This window comes from Leptodactylus fuscus, chromosome 5, assembly GCF_031893055.1.
Source record: "Leptodactylus fuscus isolate aLepFus1 chromosome 5, aLepFus1.hap2, whole genome shotgun sequence".
Classification (NCBI taxonomy): Eukaryota; Metazoa; Chordata; class Amphibia; order Anura; family Leptodactylidae; genus Leptodactylus; species Leptodactylus fuscus.
Window position 1 is genome coordinate 51,868,290 of NC_134269.1, and position 25,882 is coordinate 51,894,171.

The window sequence follows — 25,882 nt, forward strand, 5'->3', positions numbered from 1 at the left end:
CTTCTAATACTGCTGCTTTAAAGATCTGGGGTATCTCTATAGGCATGCCTATACTGACCATATTACCCTGATCAGTCCATTGTCAGGAAGATGAACAGCCTACAGGTCTCACCTTTGGTTTTCATGCCTTTTTTCCCCTCTGTGTCTACCTTGGCCTTGGCCATGTTGTTCATGATTTCAGCTTTGTCTTTAAATTTTGCTGCAAAGGAGAAAAGTAACTTACTGTTCACTCGCACAAGAAGGTCCTCACTGTAACACAGTGCTCCAGACATAGTTATAATACTGCTGCGTGAACACCTACATACTCATTCAGTACATATATGTATTGCACAGAGGCGTAAGGCAGGTATGACTAAAATGAGCTGCTATACAGCTGTCTCATCTCTACAACGGCGACAGAAGTAGAACCACCTGTAATGATATACGGCCCCTCTTGCACACATATAGTACGCATACAATTCATGGATCAAACATTCCTGAGAGTAGAATCTACAGCAAATGGCAAGATAAAGCATAATATAGGGACCGGCATACTAAGGAACTAGGATGAGGAATAGGGAGGATACCATTTATGTAACTTGTAAGATAGCTGAGGGATGGAGCCAGGCAAGAAGCTAAAGGGGCTTTAAGACCCGCTATAGACATGTGGTAGAACTGGTGGCCATGAGAAGGATACATGTGTGGAGTGGTAGTAGTAGAATAAAAACTGGAGCATGTATTAGAGACTGGTGAGAAATAGTCAACAGCTTAGTGACAGAACCCCTACCTCACCAAGAGAATCAGGCCCAGCAAGCTGCTTTTGGGTTAGAGAGTTCAGGACCATGGAGAGAGGCATAATACCAAAGAGATCTTCTGGGAACAGATTAGTCCTTACAATAGATCATCAACAGTGGCGTAACTACCGGGGTAGCAGCGGAGGCAGCTGCCACAGGGCCCGGGACACTAGGGGGCTCGGTGGCAGCTGCTACCGCTGCAGATTTATTTATTTATTTATTTTAAATAGGCCATTACCTGCTGGTGTAACTCCAGCATGTAACGGGCCCTATTTACTGCAGTATCAGGTGCTGCCTGAAGATGGAGAGGAGCTGCCTCCTCCACAGTCCATCTTTTAACAGTAGTAAAGTCAGCAATTGCTGCCTTTACTACTGCACCCAAGCAGGGGCCGCCTGCTGTCCGGGCCCCCACCTCCCGGCACTTGCATAGTGACAGCGGGCAGGAGAAACTTCTATCTCCTGCTTGCTGTCCCAAGCCCTGTGCCGGCATCTATACTAGTAGATTGAAGGACCTGACACATGACGTCATCAAAGGTCCTTTAATCTACTAACATAGACTCAGTGTCTTTTGTGGGTGGAGCTACCCGGATTGTACAGGTCAGTGTACAATGGGGGGAATGGGTTCTAGGCTGTGAGGAAGAGGGGTAAATGGGTGTGCAGGCTGTGTGTGTGAAAGTCACACACACCACCTGCACACCCATGTACCTCTCCTACTCACATTCTGCACTCCCCAGTCTGCCCTATGTGAGCAAGAGGAGGAAATGGGTGGTGTAGGCTGTGTGTGAGCAAGAGGGGTACATTGGTGTGCAGGCTGTGTGAGCAAGAGGGGTACATTGGTGTGCAGGCTGTGTGAGCAAGAGGGGTACATTGGTGTGCAGGCTGTGTGAGCAAGAGGGGTACATGGGTGTGCAGGCTGTGTGTGAGAAAGGAGGGGGAATGGGGGTGCAGGCTGTGGGTGAGCAAGAGTGTGGTGTAACGGAGAGTTCCCCCCTCCAGATCACCCTCTTGCTCGCACACAGCTTGCAGCCCCATTTCCCCTGCACCCCACGTCACCCTCTTATTCACAAACAGCCTGCACGCCCGTGTAACCCCCCATGTCAAAAGTACACCACTGATCATCAATATCAGATTGTGGCTGTCAGGCTGGACAGGTCTGTGGACTCTGTAGTTATATTGGTCCTTCTACCTGGTGCAGGGTATCACAGCTTTGCCCCATTGAAGTTAATGTAGGACCCCCACAATCTGATGTTGATGACCTATTGGTAGAATACTCTGATCCCAGAATATTTCTGTGATTTCTAAATTCTCTACATATGTTGTATATGTAAAAAAAAAAAAAAGTTATTTTGAAAGAGTCTACAGACTACACACTGGTCCTCTAGCTAAGAACAGGGGCCAAAGCTATATAATCTGTAACCCTAAGACAGTCATGTCTGCCACACACAATAGTCATTGTCAGTAGTCAGTACATACATACTATACATGATAAGTGATATACTCTCAGTCACCAAATGTCAGATCAAGTAGATTTGCACGGCAGATCAGAATATGATCGGTATGGCGTAGTTATCTAGAAATACTTTAATGTCCTCAAGACTTTAGAGCAGCAGTATTCTAGAATAAGCCAGTTTTAATAAAATCTAGAGGAGTGCAAAAATAAAATATACAATAAGCTGCAAAGAGTAAAACATGTTGTATATTGGCAATACCTTAACAAGTCTAGCTAAGACAACATGTCCCATAAACCAAGCCTAAAGTCCCCATCATTTACCAGGAGTACTGACTACAATCAGCATTCTCTTCTATAGAACCCGGCCTCCACCTATAGATATAGCAGAGTTAACCCAAACTTCTGCAATTGGTTAAAGAGAACCTTTTGTGTCCTTCTGTACATGCAGTTTTCTATCCCGCTAGAAAGCCCATGGTGTGCTGAATTCAGTGCACTGTTGGCTTTCCTGTTATGTGTTCCCTGGCTGGAGATATTGCTGCTGTTAGTTTCGTCACCGATCTCAGCCCACCGTCAGAAGGGCGTTGCTGACAGTCTAGCTGGGCTGTGAGGAATACCCCCCTGAGTACTGTTGGGGGGAGGGGGCGTTCCTCACAACCCAGCTAGACTGTTGGGAACGCCCTTCTGACAGTGGGCTGAGATCGGTGCCGAAACTAACAGCAGCAATATCTCCAGCCCGGGAACACATAATGGGAAAGCCGACAGTGCACTGAATTCACTGCAGCGAGATATCTTATCACAGAAAAGAACAACAAACAATATAAAGTCATTGAAAAATGTCTTCTGCAATAAGATATCCCGCTGCAGCAGTTTAACCCATTGCAGAAGTCCGGGGTTACTTTGCTACATCTGTAGATTACTATTATTATTATTATCCAAGAACAAAAAAGTTCCACAGCTCACTTAATGTGGCAACACATGGGTTAAGCACAAAACGTGTGAAGGAACTTTATTCTATATGACTGTATGTATAATCTGCAAATATAGGCTATGGGTATATTCACATGTTGCAGGAATTTCTGAGGAGTTTAGAAGTAAGCAAATGGGTTTCAGCAAACTCCTTTTAGATAAAAGGGGAAGTTGTAGAAATTTCTGCAACAAATCTGCTGTGTGTGAACATATACTATGGACTCTAGTTGACAGGACAGAAGAAAGGAACTGACTTAAAGGGGTTGTGCTGTTGGAAACTTATATCCTATCCACAGGTCTGGGTCTCCTAGGAATCAGAAGGACCGAAAGTCCTTCTGGAGCCACAGTGCGCTTGTGTGACTGGTACTCCATTCACGTCTATGGGGCTGCCCAGACTGTAAACTCCAGCAGCACGTACGGTCCCATAGAAGTGAATGGAGCTCCAGTCACAAGGAGACCTTAGGGGGACTTTCAGTCTTTCATCCTCCTTATCAATGAGGAACCCAGCAATTGGGCCACCAGCGATTGGACATCTATCCCCTTTCCTATGGATAGGGTATAAGTATAACGAGAAAACCCCTTTAAAGATTTTGACCAGGATGAGGAAAACAGGACTGCTTCCTTCCAAATAAACAGTACCATGTGTGATATTTACTTCAATGGACCAGAGCTGCAATACTAAACACAATGCATGGACAAATGTGATGCTGTTTTGGGGAAAACCAGACATTTGTTTCTAATTCTGGAGCAGCCAATTGAAAGCTATAATATTTTTACCCCAAGATCAAAGTCAGTTTTCCACAATCTCATTGCTTAGAAATATGACACAACTCTAACTTGTTTCCTAGGTAGGTGCTCTTATAGCCGTTCCTCCTACCACAGACATAAGGACTGTCCACCTAACAATCCGCAGCTGCAGAATCTCAGAAATATTGGCAGTAAGAAGAAGGATAGAAGCCACGTGGGTATCGGGATTAAACAGATCAGGCTCAGGGCTGCTGGCCAGGTTTCACGAGATTCTGGTTAATCTGGTCAGTAATACATCTAACATGAGCAGGAGAGGTCAGTGGGTAGAACTTCAAGGTCATAAAACCAAAGGGGTCCAGACAATGTAGGAGCCGGCAACAAGTACTAAAGGTGTATATGTGCAATAGAACAGGAAAGAAAAACAGGGTAACATATGAAACACAAAAAAATCTCACTCATCACATATTTTTCAGTACAAGCTGTAGAGCAGATGGGCAATAAATTTGGTAAGGGTTAATATAAAAAAAGGGAGAAAGTAAGATTACTTTTGTGACATTACATGGGAACTCTTGGAAGAAACGAACATGGTCATTGGATGTGGTACTTGGTGGTTGGTAGAGGTGAGAATCCCTGTGATAAGGGTCTGAGGGAATGAATTGTACGTAGGCCAAAGAAAACTGCTTCTCTAGTGCCACTAGTTTGCATATCTATTTCCCAAGGAGCATTGACTGACTTATAAGACTCTGTACAGAAGTCCTGGAAGTGATGATATAGCCCTTACAGAGCCCTGATCTCAACATCAAGGAGTCAGGCAGGGAGCAAGCCCTGGTTTAGTACTGCTAGAGACTGTGATGGCAATGTTACAGCTGACATTCTCACTGACCATGACCATGGTGCTGTAAGGAGGGACTGAGAGGTGTCCTGAGACTGCTATTACTTTAACTATTGATGTTCCATGGTAACCACTAAGATCAGTGTTTAAAAGGTTTAACTAATAAGTTTGTGCCCCTTTGGAGTAAAGTTCCTATTTTGCCCCAACTTGTGTGTTTGTGTTGCTGTGACATTTTGTGTTATTGTAAAAGCCACCATATTTGTGCCTTAGCATCACTGCCCAATATCTAGGGTCAGGGGACAATCGTACACATCAGGGAGAGTGTGTGCCTACATAGGCAGTACGGAGACTTACAAGTCATTCCTGCTCCGCTAGGGATTCTGGGTAAAAAATATGCAAATCTATTCTCCAGGATGGAATTAGGAGAAGAGTGCACTCTGTGCGCAGCCCTGCCCAATATCTAGTGGTTTCTGGAGGAATGTGGTGGTGATGACTTTCTCCTTTAGTAATCTCACAAGTGTAGGTTTGCTCTGTTCCTTCTCTTATTTAGAGTCTGTTCACATGGACCCTTAAAGTGTAACTCCCATTTTTTTTTTTTTTACCCTATCATGTCAGGGGGTGTTTGGTCACCATTTTTGTAATATACCTTATCACCCTATTTTAATTCCTTTTTATTATAAAACAGGCTGTAACATTCTCCATAGAAACCTTCTAACTGAGCTGTTACTAAGGAGAGTCTGTACATAGTTACATTGTAAACATCCAGAGCTGAAACATTTACCAAAGAAGGACAGTCACTTCAAATGGCTGGGGTATATACAGGGGCGTAACTACCGTAGGGGCAGCGGAGGTGGCTGCCACAGGGCCCAGGACATTAGGGGGCCCGGTGACAGCCGCTACCGCTGCGGGTTTTGTGTTTTTTTTAATAGGCAGTTGCAGACCCCCGAGTATAATGATCGGCGGACCGGAAGAGGTAAGAGACATAATACTGTGTGCAGGGTCCACTATGGGCTATAATACTGTGTGCAGGGGACACTATTGGGGATGATACTGTATACAGGGGCCACTATGGGACATAATCCTGTGTGCAGGGGCCACTATGGGGCATAATACTGTGTGCAGGGGCCACTATGGGACATAATACTGTGTGCAGGGGCCACTATGGGTTATAATACTGTGTGCAGGGGACACTATTGGGGATGATACTGTGTGCAGGGGCCACTATGGGACATAATACTGTGTGCAGGGGCCACTATGGGAGATAATACTGTGTGCAGGGGCCACTATGGGGGATAATACTGTGTGCAGGGGCCACTATGGGAGATAATACTGTGTGCAGGGGCCACTATGGGAGATAATACTGTGTGCAGGGGCCACTATGGGGGATAATACTGTGTGCAGGGGCCACTATGGGGGATAATACTGTGTGCAGGGGCCACTATGGGAGATAATACTGTGTTCAGGGGCCACTAAAGGACATAATAGGAGGGGGTCGGTTGAGGTCTTCGACGTCGGTTGGGGGGGGGCCATGTCAAAAGTTATATATACCCACTGGGTATATATAATATATATATATATATATATACCACCTAGAAAAATGGCTCTGGTATCATAAGAAGGATGAGATTCTCAGATTTCATGTGATGCCAAGAACAATCTATAACAGAAAATAAGATATCAATATATAAAAACACAGATGGGAATTGTATATGCAGCATAAACTCAGAATCTCTTCTTTCTTATGACATCAGGATTTGAAGTGACCATCCTCCCTTTGGTCAATGCTTCATCTCTATATACCACATTGAATACATGTGTACGGACATTGCTTAGTTACAGCATTGCTAATGGGAAATTTGCAGCCTGTCTCCTATAAAAAGGAATATTTTTATAGATTAATAAAGTATATTACAAATATTTTCACTACACCCCCACCCTTTCCAAATACACTAGCAAAAAAAAAAAAAAAAAGTCAATGAAGTGTGAATTACACTTTAAGGAGTCTTTAAACAGATAACTATACAGAGACAGCATGGGCCAGGGCTGCTCACCTGTTTCTGTGGTTGGGACTTGCGGTTCCTGTCTCGGCCATGATTTGCTGAAATAGGATTAACCCTATACCTGTGCTTATTGATGAGACTGCCTAAGGTCACTGATCAAACAGGATAAGGTATGTCATGCTATCAGTGCTAGATAACTCCTTTAGGCTCAGCAACTTTTTTCATATTTTCCATCTCTGCCTTCCAAAATTCATAACTTTTTTTTACTGTTCTGTCAAATAGCCATATGAGGTCTTTTTCTTTGCATAATAAGTTCCAATTTTAGTTGCCACCATTTTGGTATACATAATGTTTAGACCAACTGTTTTAGCAGAATTTTCAGAGTGAAAGGCAGAGGGAGTTTAGCAGGGAAGATAAGCATGGAAACACTTCTCTTTACATATATATATTTATGCATATATAATCAGTTCACCTTTATTCTGTCAAGCTTGGTTCACATCTGCGCACAGGTTTCCAAGCAAACCCCCCAAACTGAAACCTAATCCACATAAAAAAACGGTTAACTTAGGAAACCCGTGCACCCCATAGACTATAGTGGGGTCCGTGTGGTTTCCGTTCAGTTTCTACTCAAAAAGGGTGAAAAATACGGAGAGAAAAGTGCTGCTTGCGGTTAGGCAAATGGAATGCCCGTATGGAGACCGGGCGCAGATGTGAACCCAGCCTTACAGTTTAATAGATAGAGTGGCTTATGCATGCCAAACACTGCTAGCATTTTTAATCATGACATGACTTATGGATCATCTGCTTTTCTATGCTGGACATTTACTGGAATCTGAGACTGCATCTAGGTTCTTGATGCATAGAGAGCTGAAATGAGAAGAAATAAACTTTTTTTCTTTTTCAGTAAAAAAAAACAAAACTTTTTTTAAAAAATAAACATTTTGTTTTTGTGTGAGCATATTTTGAGATTTTATTTTTTATCAACATAGCTATATTAGAGCTTATTCTGAGTGCAATGTGTGCAGTTTTAGTTGCCTCCCACTTGGGCTATATATAATGTTTTGATTAGCTTTTATTAAGTTTTTTGGGGGTGAAAAAAAGCTAGTTTTAATTTTATGGTGTATACATTAAAAATGAGATGGTAAGTTTGCCTGATATGCCGCCTACAAAAAAAGGCGTTTTTTTTCCAGTGGGAAAAAGAAGTAAGATGCCCCTTCTTCCCACGGATTCCGCAGCTGAGGCAGCCGTGGCGTCCATGGCGCGTTACTCCCTCCATTCATTCGGCCCTAATCAGGAGCAGAATGCCGCGACTGAATTCCGGTGCACTGCATAAGCATCCCATCGCAGATAGCCGATCGGAGAGTTCACACAGCAGAATTTGGGTTCCGCCATGTGAACATACCCTTACTGAACCAAACACCATTTTACAAAATAAGAATTTATGGGGTCACCAAATTCTGACGTCCATAACGTTTTCACTTTTTTGTTGAGCTATGCCATTTTTATTGTTGCCATTTTTTGCTATGTACAGCTCTTTGATCTCTTGGCCTTGTGTAGATCTTGGCTTGACTGTTTTATTATAACTCACGCCAGTTTCCTAGTACGAGCTCCTACCTGGCGTAGATTTCCATTCTGGTATTGGGATATCAGCCTCTTTATAAGTCTCTGGGTCCCTACACCAGTCACGTTTATTAAGCCTGGCATACTATACGCTAGTCTTATTATATATGCCCCATTAATTTGTGCATGAGGTAATAATGTTATTTTTAGGTAGTGTGTACTTTTGCATACACAGTGATACCTAATATACTTTTTTATGGTTTTTATTTACATTGTTTCTCTTTATTTTTTATTTTGTATACTTTGTAAATACCTTGCTTCATTTTTTCATTTATTTTTTGAGTTTCTCACAAGTGAACTTGAGCCTGGGATCACTTGATCCCCTATCCAATATACTGCAATATTTCTGTATTACAGTATATGATACATATGTGTAAAAGGGAAATACAGCCCCTTAGAACCCCTGCTCTCTCCCCTAACCACCCAATTGATGTGATTGCTATTGATCACTACATCTGAGGGGGTTTAGCTGCTGGAGTTGGTGCATGTTCTGATCGTGGTTCCTGGCTGTATAGTACAGCCAACGCCTGGAGCCAGTGTAGCAGGCACAGTTACTGTGCCGCCAACATAACAGTGCCATACTATTACAGTGTAAATACTATTTACATGCTCAGTGCAATAGTATGGCACTAAGTGGGAAGGGGTTAAATGATTGCACTCCGGCTTTCTGCAGACACTTTCCATATAAATGTCATGTAAGTAATTTTGGCAGTTCTGAAAATAAGCATCAATACTATAATGACAGCTATTATTATTAAATGGAGTCCCAGACCCTAAAGAAGTTGCCACATAACTCTGCCGGACACATTTTTCTTTTCCAATATACAGTAAAGTGAGGTTTAGCTTTCACAAGGTAAAAGCTGATATCTGTAATGAAGACTATTTATTTTTTATTTTTCAGGATACACTCAGAATAAACTACTCTGAGTGAATATTAGGTGTAATATTATTTATGGTAATTTTATATTGTGCAGTAGAAAAATATTAGGAACACATTTAGTACAATGCTGGAGCCAAACGGCAGCTTTCTACCGCAACCTAAGTATTTTATTTATATCGGTACAAGTAAGTACTTCTCTATATACTGTATCTCCTGCATAGACATATATAGAGAATATACACTATATATGTCCACTGGCCCCTCTACAGAAATTGGCTGTTTCAGTCCCTTAGAACCTGCCTCATCTGTATCATTACATGACAGTGTGTTAAAAGGCATGTATATGTCTGGGCTACACTTCTCTAGCAGATAACACATATACATAACCTTTCCCACATTATAACACAGTGATACAGTTGAGGAAGCTTTTGAGGGCCTGAAACAACCTATTACTGTCAATGGCTGTACAATGCATCAGACTTCTATATGGAAGTGGTTACAAGCTCTGCAGGACCTGGCATGTCCATACATTAGAGTGAAGTCCACGATTTCACTTTGTTTCTTCTTTGGTGGTGTACGGGCAAATTAAACACTTGGTTCACCTAAAGAGAAGATCCCCTTATTGTAGCCAAATAATGTACCTGAATGATAACCTGTCCACAATAAGGAAATCATGGCTGGGTTTCTGATGAGTCCCAGACAATAGAAAGTTTATACATATATGGTTATATCTGATCAAGATAACAGATTGTCACAGCTAAGACGGTTACAGAAAATCCACAAAACACCACAAAATGTTTAACTTTTAATTGTCTAAAAATACTCCATTTCTCTACACTGGCAGGGAACCAGCGAGTAACCTCTGCACTGTCCTAGAGAGAAGTCATTAACCTCTCCACCACCCCAGACCACCACAGTTGTTAATATTAACCACTTCATTATGGACATCCTCTCTCCTGTGTGACTTATTGGATTATTAATAACTAGCCAGAATAAATGACAGTATGGCACTACAACTCTACAGTCTCTATCTGATCTGAACCCTGCCATCAAAAATATTGATGTGTGTCTACACTTACTAGCCATATTTGTTAGTGACCTTCTCTCACACCAGCAACGTCTACCAAGACCTTCACATGATGCCAGTGGTGCCCACACATGGTACACTGCCACACCTGCGGATGTGCTACTGACTGACCATTTTATACCATTTCTTTCGAGGAAACCATGTTGTAGCTTTTACATTTTTATGGCTTTTTTTTATCAATTGACTTTGGGAAACCCATATATGGAGCTTTATGTTTACAGCTATAGGCTACGCTATGTTACTTGTTTTCTTATATCAACCATATGACTATTTGCATTTCCCTCACATATGTATATGTATCACTGGTGACCATCTGTCTGCTTCTCACTTCCCTTCCATAACCCGGCACCCTAACATAATAACAATTTATCTACTTAGCTTCAATCTCTTTTAAACTATACTTGAACGCCAAGGAGATAATCCATTTACAGCAAGTAGGCCATTGCAGGACAGGACTGCAACGGATAGCACAGATATACTGAGTGTCAGACCATTCACCGAGACCATGTAAAAAGTTATTGTACGAGGCAAATCCTTATACCAGAATTCATATAGAAACTAAGGGATGGATGGATTTCACCCCTTCATGACCAGGCCGTTTTTCAGGTTTTTTCATAATACGGTTTTTAAAACTAACTTTTTTTTCATTCGGGTTAATCAAATAATTTTTGTTTTTTTTGGTGATAAATTATTGGTGATTCATTTTAGGTTATTTTTATTTTTACATGCTTTTTTCACGAAGTGCTGTAAATGTCTTTCTTAGGCTAAGGCACCACGTGGCGTCCCGCAGCAACAAAGCGATGCGGGAAAAAACACAGTGGCAACACATCACGGTTATTCCGGTGGTGCTTTAGAAAGAAAGTTCACACAGGTTTCCACTGCAGAGTTTCTGTTTCAATTACTCCTATGGGGAATCTGCTAGTGTTCCCATAGGTATAACTGACATGCAGTGATATCCAAAACTGGTGCGGTTTTTACCGCAAATGCGTGACACTATTATTTGTTTGGGAGGCATTTTGGACCTACAGACTCCCTTTAATTGGCAACTTGGCAAAAATGTCCCACTACATAAGGTAAAACAACCATGGTCTGGAACATAAGGAGGCAGAAGAAAAAGTGACAATGTCTACTCAAAGAATAACATGGTTGTCATGTACCTTTTTGACAGGGAAGGGGAATGGATTTCCCATGTCTAAGTGAGGGGCCAACAATCCATGCTGGATATTTAGAAAACAAGCAAAGATCATTTCCTGAATTTTGAAAAATGTATATTTGTCAAGGGAAAAAAAAACCTAGAAACCATCCAGATAAGTATAAAGGAATGAGATCAGGGTAAAATAACTGCAGGGGAGCGAAGGAAGTCAGCAGGAAGAAAGCAAAGCTATAAGCAAAGCAGATGGAGACTATGGCTATGGTTTCTGATATTCAGTCCAAAGAACCTAACACTGGTGAAATCACATTCACACAAGACCAAAACTTACAATAACAAGAAACAGCAAGCCCAAGATCAAGTCATGATATGATTGGAGTCTAATGTCCACTGAATGTAGTGATACCATTCATAGAAAGATGTCTTACCTTCTCCCAGCGGGTCCAGGGTATGGATCATGAGCTGAAATATGGTGCTGCGAATGGTGCTGTTATGCAGAGAGGCCGAACTTCCTCCTCTGGTAAGGAAAGGCTTCAGCTGGACAGAGCAGAACACATATTTTATGTGTCTTTATGAGACTGTCTTTATGAGACTGTATAATTGTATCATTCTTTTCCAAAAACAATAACGAATATACAATTCCAATACAACCATTTCCAAAAACTTACATGGATGGCTGGGATAGTCACCAATGGAGCAGTGCTCTAAGGATAGCTATTGAGAAGAGCTCCTGGAGCTAGAGAGCTGAGAAGGCATTGTCTGGCTCTACAAGAGTAAGCTTGGAGAACATGAGGAAGAAGTGGCCTGACACATAGAAGAGCTGCCAAGGACAGCTGGAGAGATGGAAAAATGACTGGTCTGGCACATAGATGTCAGGAGAACCTCCAAAACCTGAAAGTTGATCAGGCAAATGGAAGAGTTGAAGAGTTCCTTCAAGTCGTAGAGTTGTCTTGCACATAGCAGAGTTGTTGAGGAGGAGAAAGTCACTGTAGACCTGGAGGCTGAGTGGTCTGGGATATAGAAGAGCTGGTGAGGAATGCTTCCCCAGCTAGAGAGATGAACATTAGTAGTCTGGCACACAGAAGATGTGATGGGGCTGCTCCAAAATGTTTAAGGTGGGGAGTGGGGGTTCCCATAACAGAACATCTGGGAAATAATTGATGTGCCACATACTGGAGCTGGTGCGGAGGACCCCCATAGTTGGAGAGCTGGGAGACCAGAGGTCTGGCACATTAGAAGATGTGATGAGGATCACCTACAACAATTCTGATCAGATAAATAGAAGTGACAGCTAGGGAGTGAGTGGTCTGGCACATAGCAGAGCTGATAAATGAGTGGCTTAGGTGAGCTTGAGAAGGATTGGGCTGATGATATTAAAGGTGAAAAGGGTCCTGGAGGAAAGCCGCTGCGATTGCTATAATCCTAGGAAGAGATTTACTACAAACCGTAGGCTAGTGTTAGTATGAATATGCCTTATAAATCATGTGCATACACAAAGAAGATGCTTTTAATGTTTGGACAATTAGTGATTAATGTGCATTACTGTCATTGTACTATCCCTGATCTACTGGGCTGTGGGCTGTGTCCATATTTCATTAATATAATTGACTACATTTATCTAATATCATCGGGATAATTTTGCTTTGCTATTTTTCTTGCCAAATGTATATTCTGAATGCAAGTTGTACAGACGGCCACGAAACTTTCTACTTCTTTATGCGTTCACTATATGTTACACATAGGTAAGAGAGCAAGTTGGATTAGTACATTAGAGCAGTCCGTATTAAACTCCTTGGATCACCTACCTTTAATCTGTTGTTGTCTTCAGGTGGCTTTGGCTCATCCCCTGCAACTGACCCATTGCCTTTCTGTACATAGACATGAAAAGTAACCATGTAACACCATCAGTCAGGACTTTACAACAATGTCAATAACAGTATTGCGCTATGGTAAATTGCAGCTATTCGGAGTAAGAACTCAGTTATTCCTGATTTTATCCAAATCACCACATTTGGGTTTGTTTCCCTCTGTCAGAGCTAGAATAAATTCTTATGAAGAGTTTGGCTTGGGGCATAATGGAGTGTAATGCATCATTGCTCAGTTTATTCCATCTCATACATTTTGATCTCTTGGCATGGAAGTCTATTATGTAGTGCCACACACTTGGCAGCCAGGTAAGTGTCTGATGTAAATCACTTGATTCATGAGTTTACTTTGGTTATAAGATAAAAGGGCAGGGTGCTCAAAATGTGTATTCTGTCTGTAGTCCATCAATCATTCCCAGCTATATAACATTGTGTAATACAAGGTAGAGCACGTATTGACTACACTATAAATCAATGACAAAGCCTATTATGTGTTTGATGTATCTATCACATTAAGCTATCAGTATTATGGGTATTTAGAAGTGACATTGAAGCATATCCAAATATTATATCATATTAAAATATTGTAGTCTTTACTGAGATACCCATAGAATGTGATATCATAACAGATACTTAGAATTTTACTGATAAAGCTGTTTTTGGTACTATTTTTGGCTCACACTCTTTCGTACCTCCAGTACCAGCCCTATTAATCTGAAAATGGTCTGGGGTCACGTAAATAGGCAGTACTGGTGCTATAACCATTCAGCATTACAGAGGGACTGCTCCATAACTCCTCCCCCCAACTTGAATATATATATATATATATATATATATATATATATATATATATATATATATCTTCATGTGAATAGGAGATGATCTATAGTATCCTGGTCTGACCACTACACAGAGAACAGAGCTGTCTGTTCCCTTCTCTGTGCATCTGATCAATGGGAGGGCCAAGTGCTGGAATCCTACCAGTCTGACACTGATACTTTTAGTCTTTATATGGTCACTAGTTTTACAGACAGCTTAGTGTAATTGAATATAGTATGTGATTCTGGACTAAAATGTAAATTACATCATTTTAAAATACAGTGTTTTCTGCCTAAAAAACCTAAAGATGTCTATAGATGCTGCCACTATGTGTCTCACTCCTTCCTAATTTGCTGTTCACTCCCTGTTACTAGGGAAAGTCCTGTTTTAGAAACCAAGAGTCTTAAGTCAGAACCCAGAAAGTGGAGGGAGGTCTCTCTTTACAGCTTCTGCATGTGTATACACAGATCTGTTGCTCTATGTTCCCTGCCTGTATACTGCTCAAGAAGAAACTGCAGCTTGTCACATCTTACGGTGAGGGTTATAAGAGTCTATCTACTTCTCACTATCTGCTTGTGGTATTACTGATGGGAATAGGTTGGTGTTATGGAAATAAAAGTATTACTATTATTACTAGTAACAATTTTCTAAAGCAGAAAATACATTCAAATAATACTCCCATCTGGGGCATTTATGGCAGATCCACGGGATCCCCAAGTCGCACTGAAAAAGGCTCAAGACAGCTGTGACTGGAGAAGTGATCACTTTTTTTTTTTTGTTTATAGACGTTGTCCAGGCTAAAATGTATTTATTTATTTTTTAATTAGGCCGGGGAGGTGAAAAAATAAAAAAAAACATACTCACCTGTCCCCAGTGCTCTGGTGTCCTCCCAGCGCAGTCTAGTCCTGCTGCTCAGCAGTCTTCTCTTGCCAGAAGTCCTCACCAGCTGGGACATCCCTTGTCCCTTCCACTTAGGCCACTGATTGGCCTCAGTGGTCACATGTGGCGGGGCCTTCCACCGGAAGAGCTGCAGGACCAAACTGCGCAGGGAGACACCGGGGACAGGTGAATATGTTTTGGGTTTTTTAATTTTTTTTTTCATGTTCCTTCAACCTAATTAAAAATATATATATATATTTTTAGCCTAGATAACTTCTTAGGGGATGCAATAAAAGCCAGAATATATAAAATAAATATATAAAACCTACATGGGTTTTTTTACAAAGGTAACCATTTTCCATATCCCTTATTATAGCACAGAGACATCACTGATAGAGATAACTATAAAGGCCTATAACCTCCAATAACACTATCACCGCACCACCATCTATACAGTCTCCCCCTCTCCTTCTGTCTCTCCCCCCTTACCCCATAGACTGTAAGCCCTCGCGGGTAGGGCCCTCTACCTCACTGTGCCAGTTGGTCAGTTAGTGTTATATCTACCTGTATATTCTGTGTATTGTATGTAACCCCCAAATGTAAAGCACCATGGAATTAATGGTGCTATATAAATAAACAATAATAATAATAACTAGAACCGCCCTCACAAAGACAGCTTGTCCTGCACCATATTAGCAATATGTAATATGTACAAGCAGCTTCACTGGCAATAACAACTGACTAGAAGGGTTACTGAAGCTGGAGCTTCAGTGATCACCTGATCTCCTGGCCATCTTCCATTGACAACCCCTTTTAAGTTTTACTTTTATATTTTCCTTATAGATTATTTTTACTTGCTACATTAAGGTAATATGAAATAAAAGGTCCCTGCCCACATAGAGAATCAGATCAAATTTACAAATTGTACAGTGCTTTGACGCTATATAAATAAAATATATTATTATTTATTATTACATATAACATTCCAGAGACCATATCGTTTGAATGGGTAGATGGATTAAAAAAATATACAAGATTGTGCAGGGGCATAGCGAGAAACAAATTATGTATTTATACAGCATTTTTTACCTGGTAACAGGTCCTCCTTTAAGGGCTTTTCCAGGTTAAAAATATTGATGACCTATCCTGACAATACTATCATCACATAGTTCATTGTGTATCCAACGCTAGGCACCCTCACTGATCAGCTTCTCTCACCATCTGATACACAGAGAATGGAGCAGGAAGCAGAGAGCTCTGTCCTCTGTGTAGCGGCAGAACATTTCAGTTTACATTTCAGTGAATGGGAACTGATCTGTAGTAACCCGGTCTGGCCACTACACAGGAAATGGAGCTCTCTGCTTCCTGCTCCATTCTCCATTTATCATCTGACTAGTGAGAGTAATGGGTGTCGGGCCCTCAACAATCTGATATTGACGACCTACAGGTATCCTTAGGATAAGTCATCAACATTTTTAGCACAGAAAAATCGTTTTAACTGAGTAGTTCTATAATTCTTTATGGTCAGGGTAGACTTTACAATTTCCAAACTATGAACAGTCTGTATTCCTTTAAGATATTCAACAGCTTGTACAAGAACAAATAAAAACATAACTTGCTGAATGTAATCTGCTGGGCCAATGAAAGACATGGAGGATGTGAGATAATAATAGTATTGTACATAGTTAAAAAGGTTACAAAAGCATGGGTCTATCAAGTGTAACCTTTCAAGCTGTTTTTCCTTTCCTGCTGCTCACAGAGCCATAATGGCTTAATGTTTGTAAGACAAATTGTTCTCCATAATGGTATCATCTACTATTCTGTACAATATACTGGGAAACTGGAAAAAAAAACGAAATGGGGTGGAAATGGTGAAAATGTGCACTTTTGCAACTCTCCTACGGGCTTCATTTTTACGGCGCTCACTCTGCAGCCAAAATGATATATATATATATATATATATATATATATATATATATATATATATATACAGTGGCGGCCAAAAAATGCACCACCAGTGGATTTTGTCAAAAGTACCTGATGCGTATAAATTGAGTTCCTGCAGATGATATGTATACCTCCTGCTACAAAATCAACTGAAAAATGTACAAAATGTACATGTACAAAATTACCAAATACTCGTCATCCAGGAGACAAGAAGATAGAAATGGAAAAAGACAAGAAATCATTTTCGCTACAATCATTGGATTTTTTGGCCGGCACTGTGTATATATACACTCACCGGCCACTTTATTAGGTACACCTGTCCAACTGCTCGTTAACACTTAATTTCTAATCAGCCAATCACATGGCGGCAACTCAGTGCATTTAGGCATGTAGACATGGTCAAGACAATCTCCTGCAGTTCAAACCGAGCATCAGTATGGGGAAGAAAGGTGATTTGAGTGCCTTTGAACGTGGCATGGTTGTTGGTGCCAGAAGGGCTGGTCTGAGTATTTCAGAAACTGCTGATCTACTGGGATTTTCACGCACAACCATCTCTAGGGTTTACAGAGAATGGTCCAAAAAAGAAAAAACATCCAGTGAGCGACAGTTCTGTGGGCGGAAATGCGTTGTTGATGCCAGAGGTCAGAGGAGAATGGCCAGACTGGTTCGAGCTGATAGAAAGGCAACAGTGACTCAAATAGCCACCCGTTACAACCAAGGTAGCCAGAAGAGCATCTCTGAACGCACAGTACGTCAAACTTTGAGGCAGATGGGCTACAGCAGCAGAAGACCACACCGGGTGCCACTCCTTTCAGCTAAGAACAGGAAACTGAGGCTACAATTTGCACAAGCTCATCGAAATTGGACAATTGAAGATTGGAAAAACGTTGCCTGGTCTGATGAGTCTCGATTTCTGCTGCGACATTCGGATGGTAGGGTCAGAATTTGGCGTCAACAACATGAAAGCATGGATCCATCCTGCCTTGTATCAACAGTTCAGGCTGGTGGTGGTGGTGTCATGGTGTGGGGAATATTTTCTTGGCACTCTTTGGGCCCCTTGGTACCAATTGAGCATCGTTGCAACGCCAAAGCCTACCTGAGTATTGTTGCTGACCATGTCCATCCCTTTATGACCACAATGTACCCAACATCTGATGGCTACTTTCAGCAGGATAATGCGCCATGTCATAAAGCTGGAATCATCTCAGACTGGTTTCTTGAACATGACAATGAGTTCACTGTACTCCAATGGCCTCCACAGTCACCAGATCTCAATCCAATAGAGCATCTTTGGGATGTGGTGGAACGGGAGATTCGCCTCATGGATGTGCAGCCGACAAATCTGCGGCAACTGTGTGATGCCATCATGTCAATATGGACCAAAATCTCTGAGGAATGCTTCCAGCACCTTGTTGAATCTATGCCACGAAGAATTGAGGCAGTTCTGAAGGCAAAAGGGGGTCCAACCCGTTACTAGCATGGTGTACCTAATAAAGTGGCCGGTGAGTGTATATATATATATATATATATATATATATATATATATATGTAGTCATTTTAGCCCCTCAACAAAAACTTTGCCACTAAAATTATTTTTCTTAAAGTTGTTGACTGTACAGGAAAAATATAGTGGGGACCGGTCCCATGGAAAAAATTTTTTACTTTGGGTGGGCAGTGCAGCAGTGCAATGCCTGCAATCAGAGTGGTCCGGTAGCAATGGAAGCCACTCAGTAACAGAGCAGCCGCCATCTTTAAAGTCCTGGCATCCACCATAATAATATGCACATGTCCGGAAGAAGTTAATTATACATCATGGATTGTCAGATTGACTATAACTCTCAATGCAATTTTAATTCGATAACTATTTCACCATTTTACAATGCTTACACAGTAGTTGCCATTACTACCTCTTGGCTTAGGGCATTCCATAGTTTTGAGTACTCTAAGGCTGAGTTTGCACAGGGTATTTTAGTCAGGATTTTGAGGCAGAATCCGCCTCAAAATCCTCACCAAAAGAAAACAGTTCCCATTGAAATCAATGGGAGCCAGTTAGTTCTTTTTTTCCGGGAGCAGTTTGTTGCGGCTCCCCCAAAAAAGAAGCAATATTCTTATTCTTCAGGTGGATTTGTCCGCCTGAAGACACTCTCTTCCGACTAAGCCCATTCATTTGGGCCTAAACTGGAGCGGAGTGCTGCGACTGGATACCAGTGCACCGCATCCAGTCACAGCTACCGGTTTTTGGTCCAGAATCTGAGGCGGCCTCTGCGTCAAATTCCGGTCCAAAATACCCCGTGTGAACCTGGCCTAACGGTAAAGAACCCTTTCCTATATAGATCACCTTTCCTCTACCTTTGAACCCTTTCCATCAATTGTGGAGCCCAAAACTCAATTCATTTGATTCTTAGTTTTACAAGTGATTTATACAATGAACATTCACAATGAACACCAGCAAAAGGAAATGTGCAATTTATATACATTTTTTTTTTAAATTTAAAAACTTCTGTCATACATTACTTGTGATATACGGTTCTAGTGTTTCATTACTAGCAGATGACAACACAAAACCAGACCAGTGGTCAGTGATAGCTACATACCTTAGTTGTATCTTCCAGTGCCATTACTTTCACTAGTCTCTTCCTTTTGGACAGATGTGACTTCACCCAACTTTCAACCATAACATTCAATTTCATGAAGCAGACATAAAGCCCATAGGCACTGAGAAGCATCATGCTCTCCCACCAGTGAATAACATTATCAAGGAAAAAGATAATGAGCATGATCAAATCGATGATATAAAATGAGACGTCTCGGAAGAGAGGCCACCATGTAAGGTTCAGGATCTCCCTGGAGAAGAGGGCACAAGTACCAATCACAAATAAGATGTTAAAGACAGCCGAGCCCACAATAGTTCCAATGCCAACATTACTGTGAGAAATAAACACGCCGATCAAAGAGGTAAAAAGTTCTGGTGCTGATCCACCAGCAGCCATAAATGTGGCACCAGCTACGTCTTCAGAAATCTGAAGCTTTTCTGTGATCACACCCAAAGCTGGGACAAAAAACTCATCACAGACAATGGCCAAGGCCACAAATACATACATCATGCCAAAGATATGAAGCGCTACCCAACCCTGTCTGCGCTGCTCTATGTTGAATAAGTCCTCTGGATATTCTCCTTTGGCATGAGGCAAAGGGGGTCTAGTGGGTCTGCTGGTGGGGGATGAAACAGCAGTTGTAGTTTTTGGTTTGATGGTAGGTGTTATAGGATCTGGGTCCACAAAAATACAGTGTCGGGTTTTGGTCCTTTCAGTTACATTTTCTGTGGGGGCAACTGAGGTAGAGGTGGTAGTGGTAGAAGTGGTGGTAGAAGTGGTTTTGGTGGTGGAAGTCAGATTTAATCGTACCCTGACAGGGGGTTTTACAGTCATGTCAGTTTTCGCCTCCTTTCTTGAAATCCTTTTTTCATCCTTCAGAAAGCTATGTTCCTCCACGCTAGTCTCTGTCCAAGGTTCTGGATCCATCTGTTGATCAACTGATAGTTGGTACAGGGAGCAAAGGAACATCACGCAGACTATAAATAAAATACGGTTCAGCTGAAGCCTTTTTCTCCTCTGTAGATGCATTGTGATAATATAAGATGGATAAAAGACCAGGGGCCAGCAAACACTGAGTCTTTATCCCAGTCAGTAACTTATATCCTGGGAAGATTGTTCTCATATGGTCCTATGCTTGCCTTCCATCTCTGGATAGCTTGGTTGTAGTATTAGCCAAATTTGGGGGTTTCTGCAGAGCACCACATAGAACCCTAAAACAGAAGAAACATTCATGTTATTACCAATAATGGGAACAGGTAAGCAAATTAGATTTCATATTTGACATACCTTGTTATTCCTATGGGACCATACATGGCTTTTAGGTTTCTCTTCTATGAGACAGATTCTCTTTTACAAGTGTAGATAATACTGCTGGTGTATTACCCTTGTATATCTGCCCTTTCTTCTTAAGAGGCTGATCAGTCTCAGGTTTAGGATCCTTGGACTCATCAGAAAAAAAAAATAAATCTAAGATCCCTCCCTCTGATTATACAACTTATATTATAGGTGAAGCCCACTTAGGGTCCATTCACATGAAGGAAAATTGTGAGGACTTTGGTGTGGAATTTCAGCGCTGAAAAAAAAGCCTCTCATTGACTTCAATGGGTTCCTTTTTCTGCAGTGCACCGGCATCCAGTCGCTCACTCCACTTCGGATTAGGCCCAAATGAATGGGCCTAGTCATGAGGGAGTGTCTTCAGGTGGATGTCATGAGGCGAATTCGCCTGAAAGAATGAGCATGTCATTTGTTCCAGCTCCCGGAATAAAGAACTGACCATCTCCCATTGATTTCAGTGGGAGCCATCTTTTTGGTCAGGAATTTGAGGCGGATACGACCTCAAAACCTGACCAAAAAACCCTGTGTGAACTTACCCTAAGGACTAAACACTCAGGACCGGAGCTTTTCCAATCCTAGTCATTAAGAACAGATGCCCCTTTGTGAGTACACATTCAGACACCAGCTTCACCCAGCACAGAACTTTCATGCCAGCCTTTGCGACATAAAATGCAAGAAGGTTTATGATCCAGAATAAGACCCCTTAGCACCTTCTGTAAAAAGGAATATTTGCAGTGACTAAGGCGACGAATGATCAGGATGTGGATGCAATACTCAACAGAATAAACCTAAGTAAATAATTATTAATAAGATGTAATGTATGCCAAATAGCTATAAAATATAAATAAATGTAATTTGATCACATACAACTATCCATGTATAACATAATTATATGAATGTAATATCTGACCTGGACATTAGTAACTCATAAAATCCTAAATATTAGTTATGCTGATCAAATTGGTTAGCGGTGAACTGAATGTGACCTGGTGTCTTAGGCATTAAAGGTCATGAGCCCCTTATCCTGCACTACAGACATAATATACTTAGTTTACATCTGCTGTATCTGGCTAAGGGCCAAAGGCCATGTCTCGCCTGTCATGGAGAATTGTCCTGATGCCTAAAAGTACAGAATTACCAAGCTACTGTCCGTTGCTGATTCCTTCATAAATAAACTAAATTATTAAATTTGTAATAATAAAATTGTGATTTTTTTTTTATAACACGGAGAGTACAGGGAGATTTATTGAATTTATTTTGCTCAGGGATTTTCTCTAAAAGGATATGATAACATTTTATAACTTGTTTAGATGAATATTTCTAACATTTTGCTATGTTTCAGGGCTTTTTATGCTGTAGGGGATCTTACAATTCCTTAGGTGGCTGCCAATGATCTCCTGATATACAGTATTTGTATAAGTTCTACAATCTGTGAAGTTGAAGCTATCCATGCGCTCTGAATCAAGCTGGTGAGAAGTGCTAGGTTATACGTGTCCAGGGATGGCATAAATAATGTGTTGTATTAAAATAAATCAGTAGAGCCAAAGGTTAGTGAGGCCTGAAGAAGGGACCTGCTTGAGAATGTTTCATCATAATTACGATGTCTTCCAAATCTGGTGACATCTCCTATCTCTTTTCTTAAACCTTCGCAACTTGAACAAAACCCAGGGAAGAAACCAGACCTTTTCCATTCCAATCAAACTAGACTACATCTAATATAAGCGACTATGAGTATTTTTGAGAATTGATTTGATCCCACAGTTACAATTTACAGTAATTTTTATTATTTTAATTTCCACTAATTCTTTCACGGACGTAGGTAAAAATAACAAAAAAGAGATACTAGATCAAATTTTATCAGATGTGCATTTTTTTTTTTTTATGTAGATTATGGCCCCATATAAGGATCACAATGTACTTTTTTTTTTTCCTATCAGTATGTCTTTGTAGAATGGGAGGAAATCCACGCAAACATGGGGAGAACATACAAACTCCTTGCAGACATTGTTCCTGGCAGGATTCAAACCCAGGACTCCAGTGCTGCAAGGCTCAGGCCACTGAGCCACCGTGTTGCCCCATCTTAAGTGCATTTTTGTAGTTGCAGCTAATCCATTGGTCTCTGTTATAAGCTACTTGAAGTGGAGGAGGAGGTTCTTGAATGGGAGGCCTCACACTCTCTGCCAAGATGGATCTTGTGATTAGATCCATGGCTTCTTTACAGAAATGTGCCATGGAACCAGTCATGTGATCAGCTGGGAGGAACGCATGCACCATGCAATTTCTCACACATACTTCCCCTCCATACAGAAGTCTAGCAAACACCAACTTCCTAAACTATCTAAAAAACCCTGCAAAATATGAGCAATAAAGTGTATCCCATTACTTGTCATATCCCTAGAATGCCAGCTCAGCATTTGGCTCCCTAAGATCTTCACATGATCCCAAAGATTATTGGAGCCAAAGCTACAAGATAATGTGGCGCTTGTATAAATTTTTTGGTAATATGCCTATCATTCACACGGTAGAATTTTAAAATATTGAAAAAAAAATTTATGTTGCTTCTCTACTGCTGCTGGTAATAATGTATAACAATATAATTTACAGAAGGCCATATAAAAAATAAGCAAAAATAAAATAAAAATAAATAATTGAAAAATAAATAAAATGAATAAAAAAATGAAATGCAAAAAAATCTGAAAAATAGTAAGTCTATAATAATAAAAGTAATGTTGCAGTGCTTGCTACAATCTTAAGCTAAACTCTGCTAGATGCATATACCTAGCTAATGACTAATTCCTCTGATGACCGATTATACTATAGAAATAATAACATACATTGCATATAATAAGCCAAACATATATAGTAATAATATAATAAACACATGAAAAATATCTCCATGTAACCCTACAGGTCACATGAATTCATCATGTCTTGTCTACAGAATATGTCTAATAATAGACAATTAAATGTAACATTTGAGAGCCCGTTGTAACATCTGGAACCTACCTGTAGAGAGCAGCCAGCAGGAAGTTTGGGGGAAGCATTCACCCCCTTTAGTCTTCAGGGCGCATGATGCCAAGTGAGAAGAGGTGTACTAGGGGGAAGGCAACATAAGTGTCCCCATCACCAGCAAATCTGCACCGGCTCAAGTCTGCCGAGGGTCAGGTATGAAGGACACACTGCAGTGTCCAATCCACACTAATACCTGCAGCATTAAGGAGATTATAAAGCAACACTGTACTTTCCTCGCTCCCAGGAGAGACGCTGCTGGATGTGGGAGGAATCAAGAGGAATTATTTGTTTTGTAAAAGATTTTCTGTGTTAAATTTGAAGCCGTGTTTTATGTAACTTATGTATAGTACACATAGATGCATTCTGATGGCACCATGTCACCACCTGGAAAACTTTTACTGTACTATCAACTATATATCAATACATTTAAATTTTTTACTGACTCTCCTCAAACTGACATGTGTATTTTGATAAAATAATAAAATATAGAGGGGGGGGGGATCATGTACTGTATATAGTTCAGGCTTTTCATTTGTGGGTAACATAAGGAGATAAGCATCCACTCGTATATCTGGTAAACAGCCGATGGGTGTGGGGTTGGGGTGTCAGACCCTGAACAATTGGATACTGATGACAACTTCGCTAGCTCCTGGACAACCCCTTTAAATCCTTACTCTTCCTATGATTAAGAATCCAATGGGTAGTCAAAGTAAAGGACTGACAGCTATCTCTGTATTCAGTCATGCTAATAATGCTGCCAGTAACTAATAAGACCACCCAATGCACTATTAGGCAAAGGTAGAAGGAAAGCTAAGTAAAATCATATTGCACCTTTCCTATAAAACTAAATATCAATCTGCTCAGCTGCTCTGCAGATCAGACATCATGGTCAACAGGTCCACTTTAAGGCCTGTTTCCCACAGCACTTTTTACAGAAAGTCCACAGAGGTTTTTTCTGCAGACGTTCTGCTTCAATTACACCTATGCGGAAACCATCGGCGTTTCTGTAAGTATAATTGACATGCTACGATTTACAAAAATGCAATTGTTTTTGAAATCACAACATTTCCACGGTGGATATTTTTCTGCAATGTGTAGATGGGATTAGCCAGAATCCGATCCACTCTGCAGATACTGTAAAATGTTGTGGAAAAATCACCTTACGTGGGATCCCACCTTAAATGTGATTCTTAAAATGAAGCCTGACCTGATGTAAAGAGCAGAACTCAACTGGTTTAGCACTGGAGTGGTGTCTAAGGAATCCTTATCGCATAAAAGAGGTATGAACCTTATGGATTCTTAGGGTCCATTCACATGGAGGAAAATGGTGAGGAATTTGGTGTGGAATTTTCCACGCTGAAAATAAAGCCTCCCATTGGATTCAATGGGTTCCGCTAGCTTTGTTTTCCACTAGCGTAATTTTCTACTAGTGGAGAAAAAAAGCTAGCAGCACCCATTGAAGGCTTTATTTTCAGAGCTGAATCTGAGGCGGATTCCACAACAAATTCAGCGCCATTTTCCTCCATGTGAATGCACCCTTAGGGTAAGTTCACACAGAGTTTTTTGGTCAGGATTTTGAGGCCGTAATTGCCTCAAAATCCTGACCAAGAAGACGGCTCCCATTGAAATCAATGGGAGCCGCTCGGAAGCTTCTTCCGGGAGCCGTTTCTTCCGGCTCCTGGAAAAAAGAAGCGAGATGCTCATTCCTCAGGCCAAGTCACTTCGCGATTCGGCCTGAAGACACTCCCTCCCGACCAGGCCCATTCATTGGGCCTAATCCGGAGCAGAGTGTGCGGCTGGATGACGGTGCAGTGACCTGTCGCGGCGACCCATCTTTTGGACCGGAACCTAAGGCAGCCTCTGCTTTAGGTTCCGGTTCAGAAAATGCAATGTGAATGGACCCATAGACTGTGGCCCCCAGAGCCA

The 25,882-nt window shown here is 41.2% G+C and overlaps 1 protein-coding gene across 2 annotated transcripts in view; it reads right to left on the bottom strand.

Annotated features, from left to right (window-relative positions):
• SLC24A1 (solute carrier family 24 member 1) overlaps positions 1 to 24,117 on the bottom strand; it is a 33,302-nt gene extending 9,185 nt beyond the window's left edge. Inside the window, exons 1-5 of one of the 2 annotated variants that reach the window (XM_075273153.1) lie at positions 23,951 to 24,117; positions 19,610 to 20,820; positions 13,311 to 13,373; positions 11,934 to 12,042; positions 113 to 199 (exon numbers count right to left, since the gene is read on the bottom strand). In XM_075273153.1, the coding sequence (XP_075129254.1) occupies positions 113 to 199; positions 11,934 to 12,042; positions 13,311 to 13,373; positions 19,610 to 20,638 (1,288 nt within the window). In that variant the 5' untranslated portion in view covers positions 20,639 to 20,820; positions 23,951 to 24,117. The remainder of the gene's footprint in view (positions 1 to 112; positions 200 to 11,933; positions 12,043 to 13,310; positions 13,374 to 19,609; positions 20,821 to 23,950) is intronic. The other variant, XM_075273154.1, reaches the window with a different exon arrangement.
• Positions 24,118 to 25,882: the final 1,765 nt, after the last annotated feature.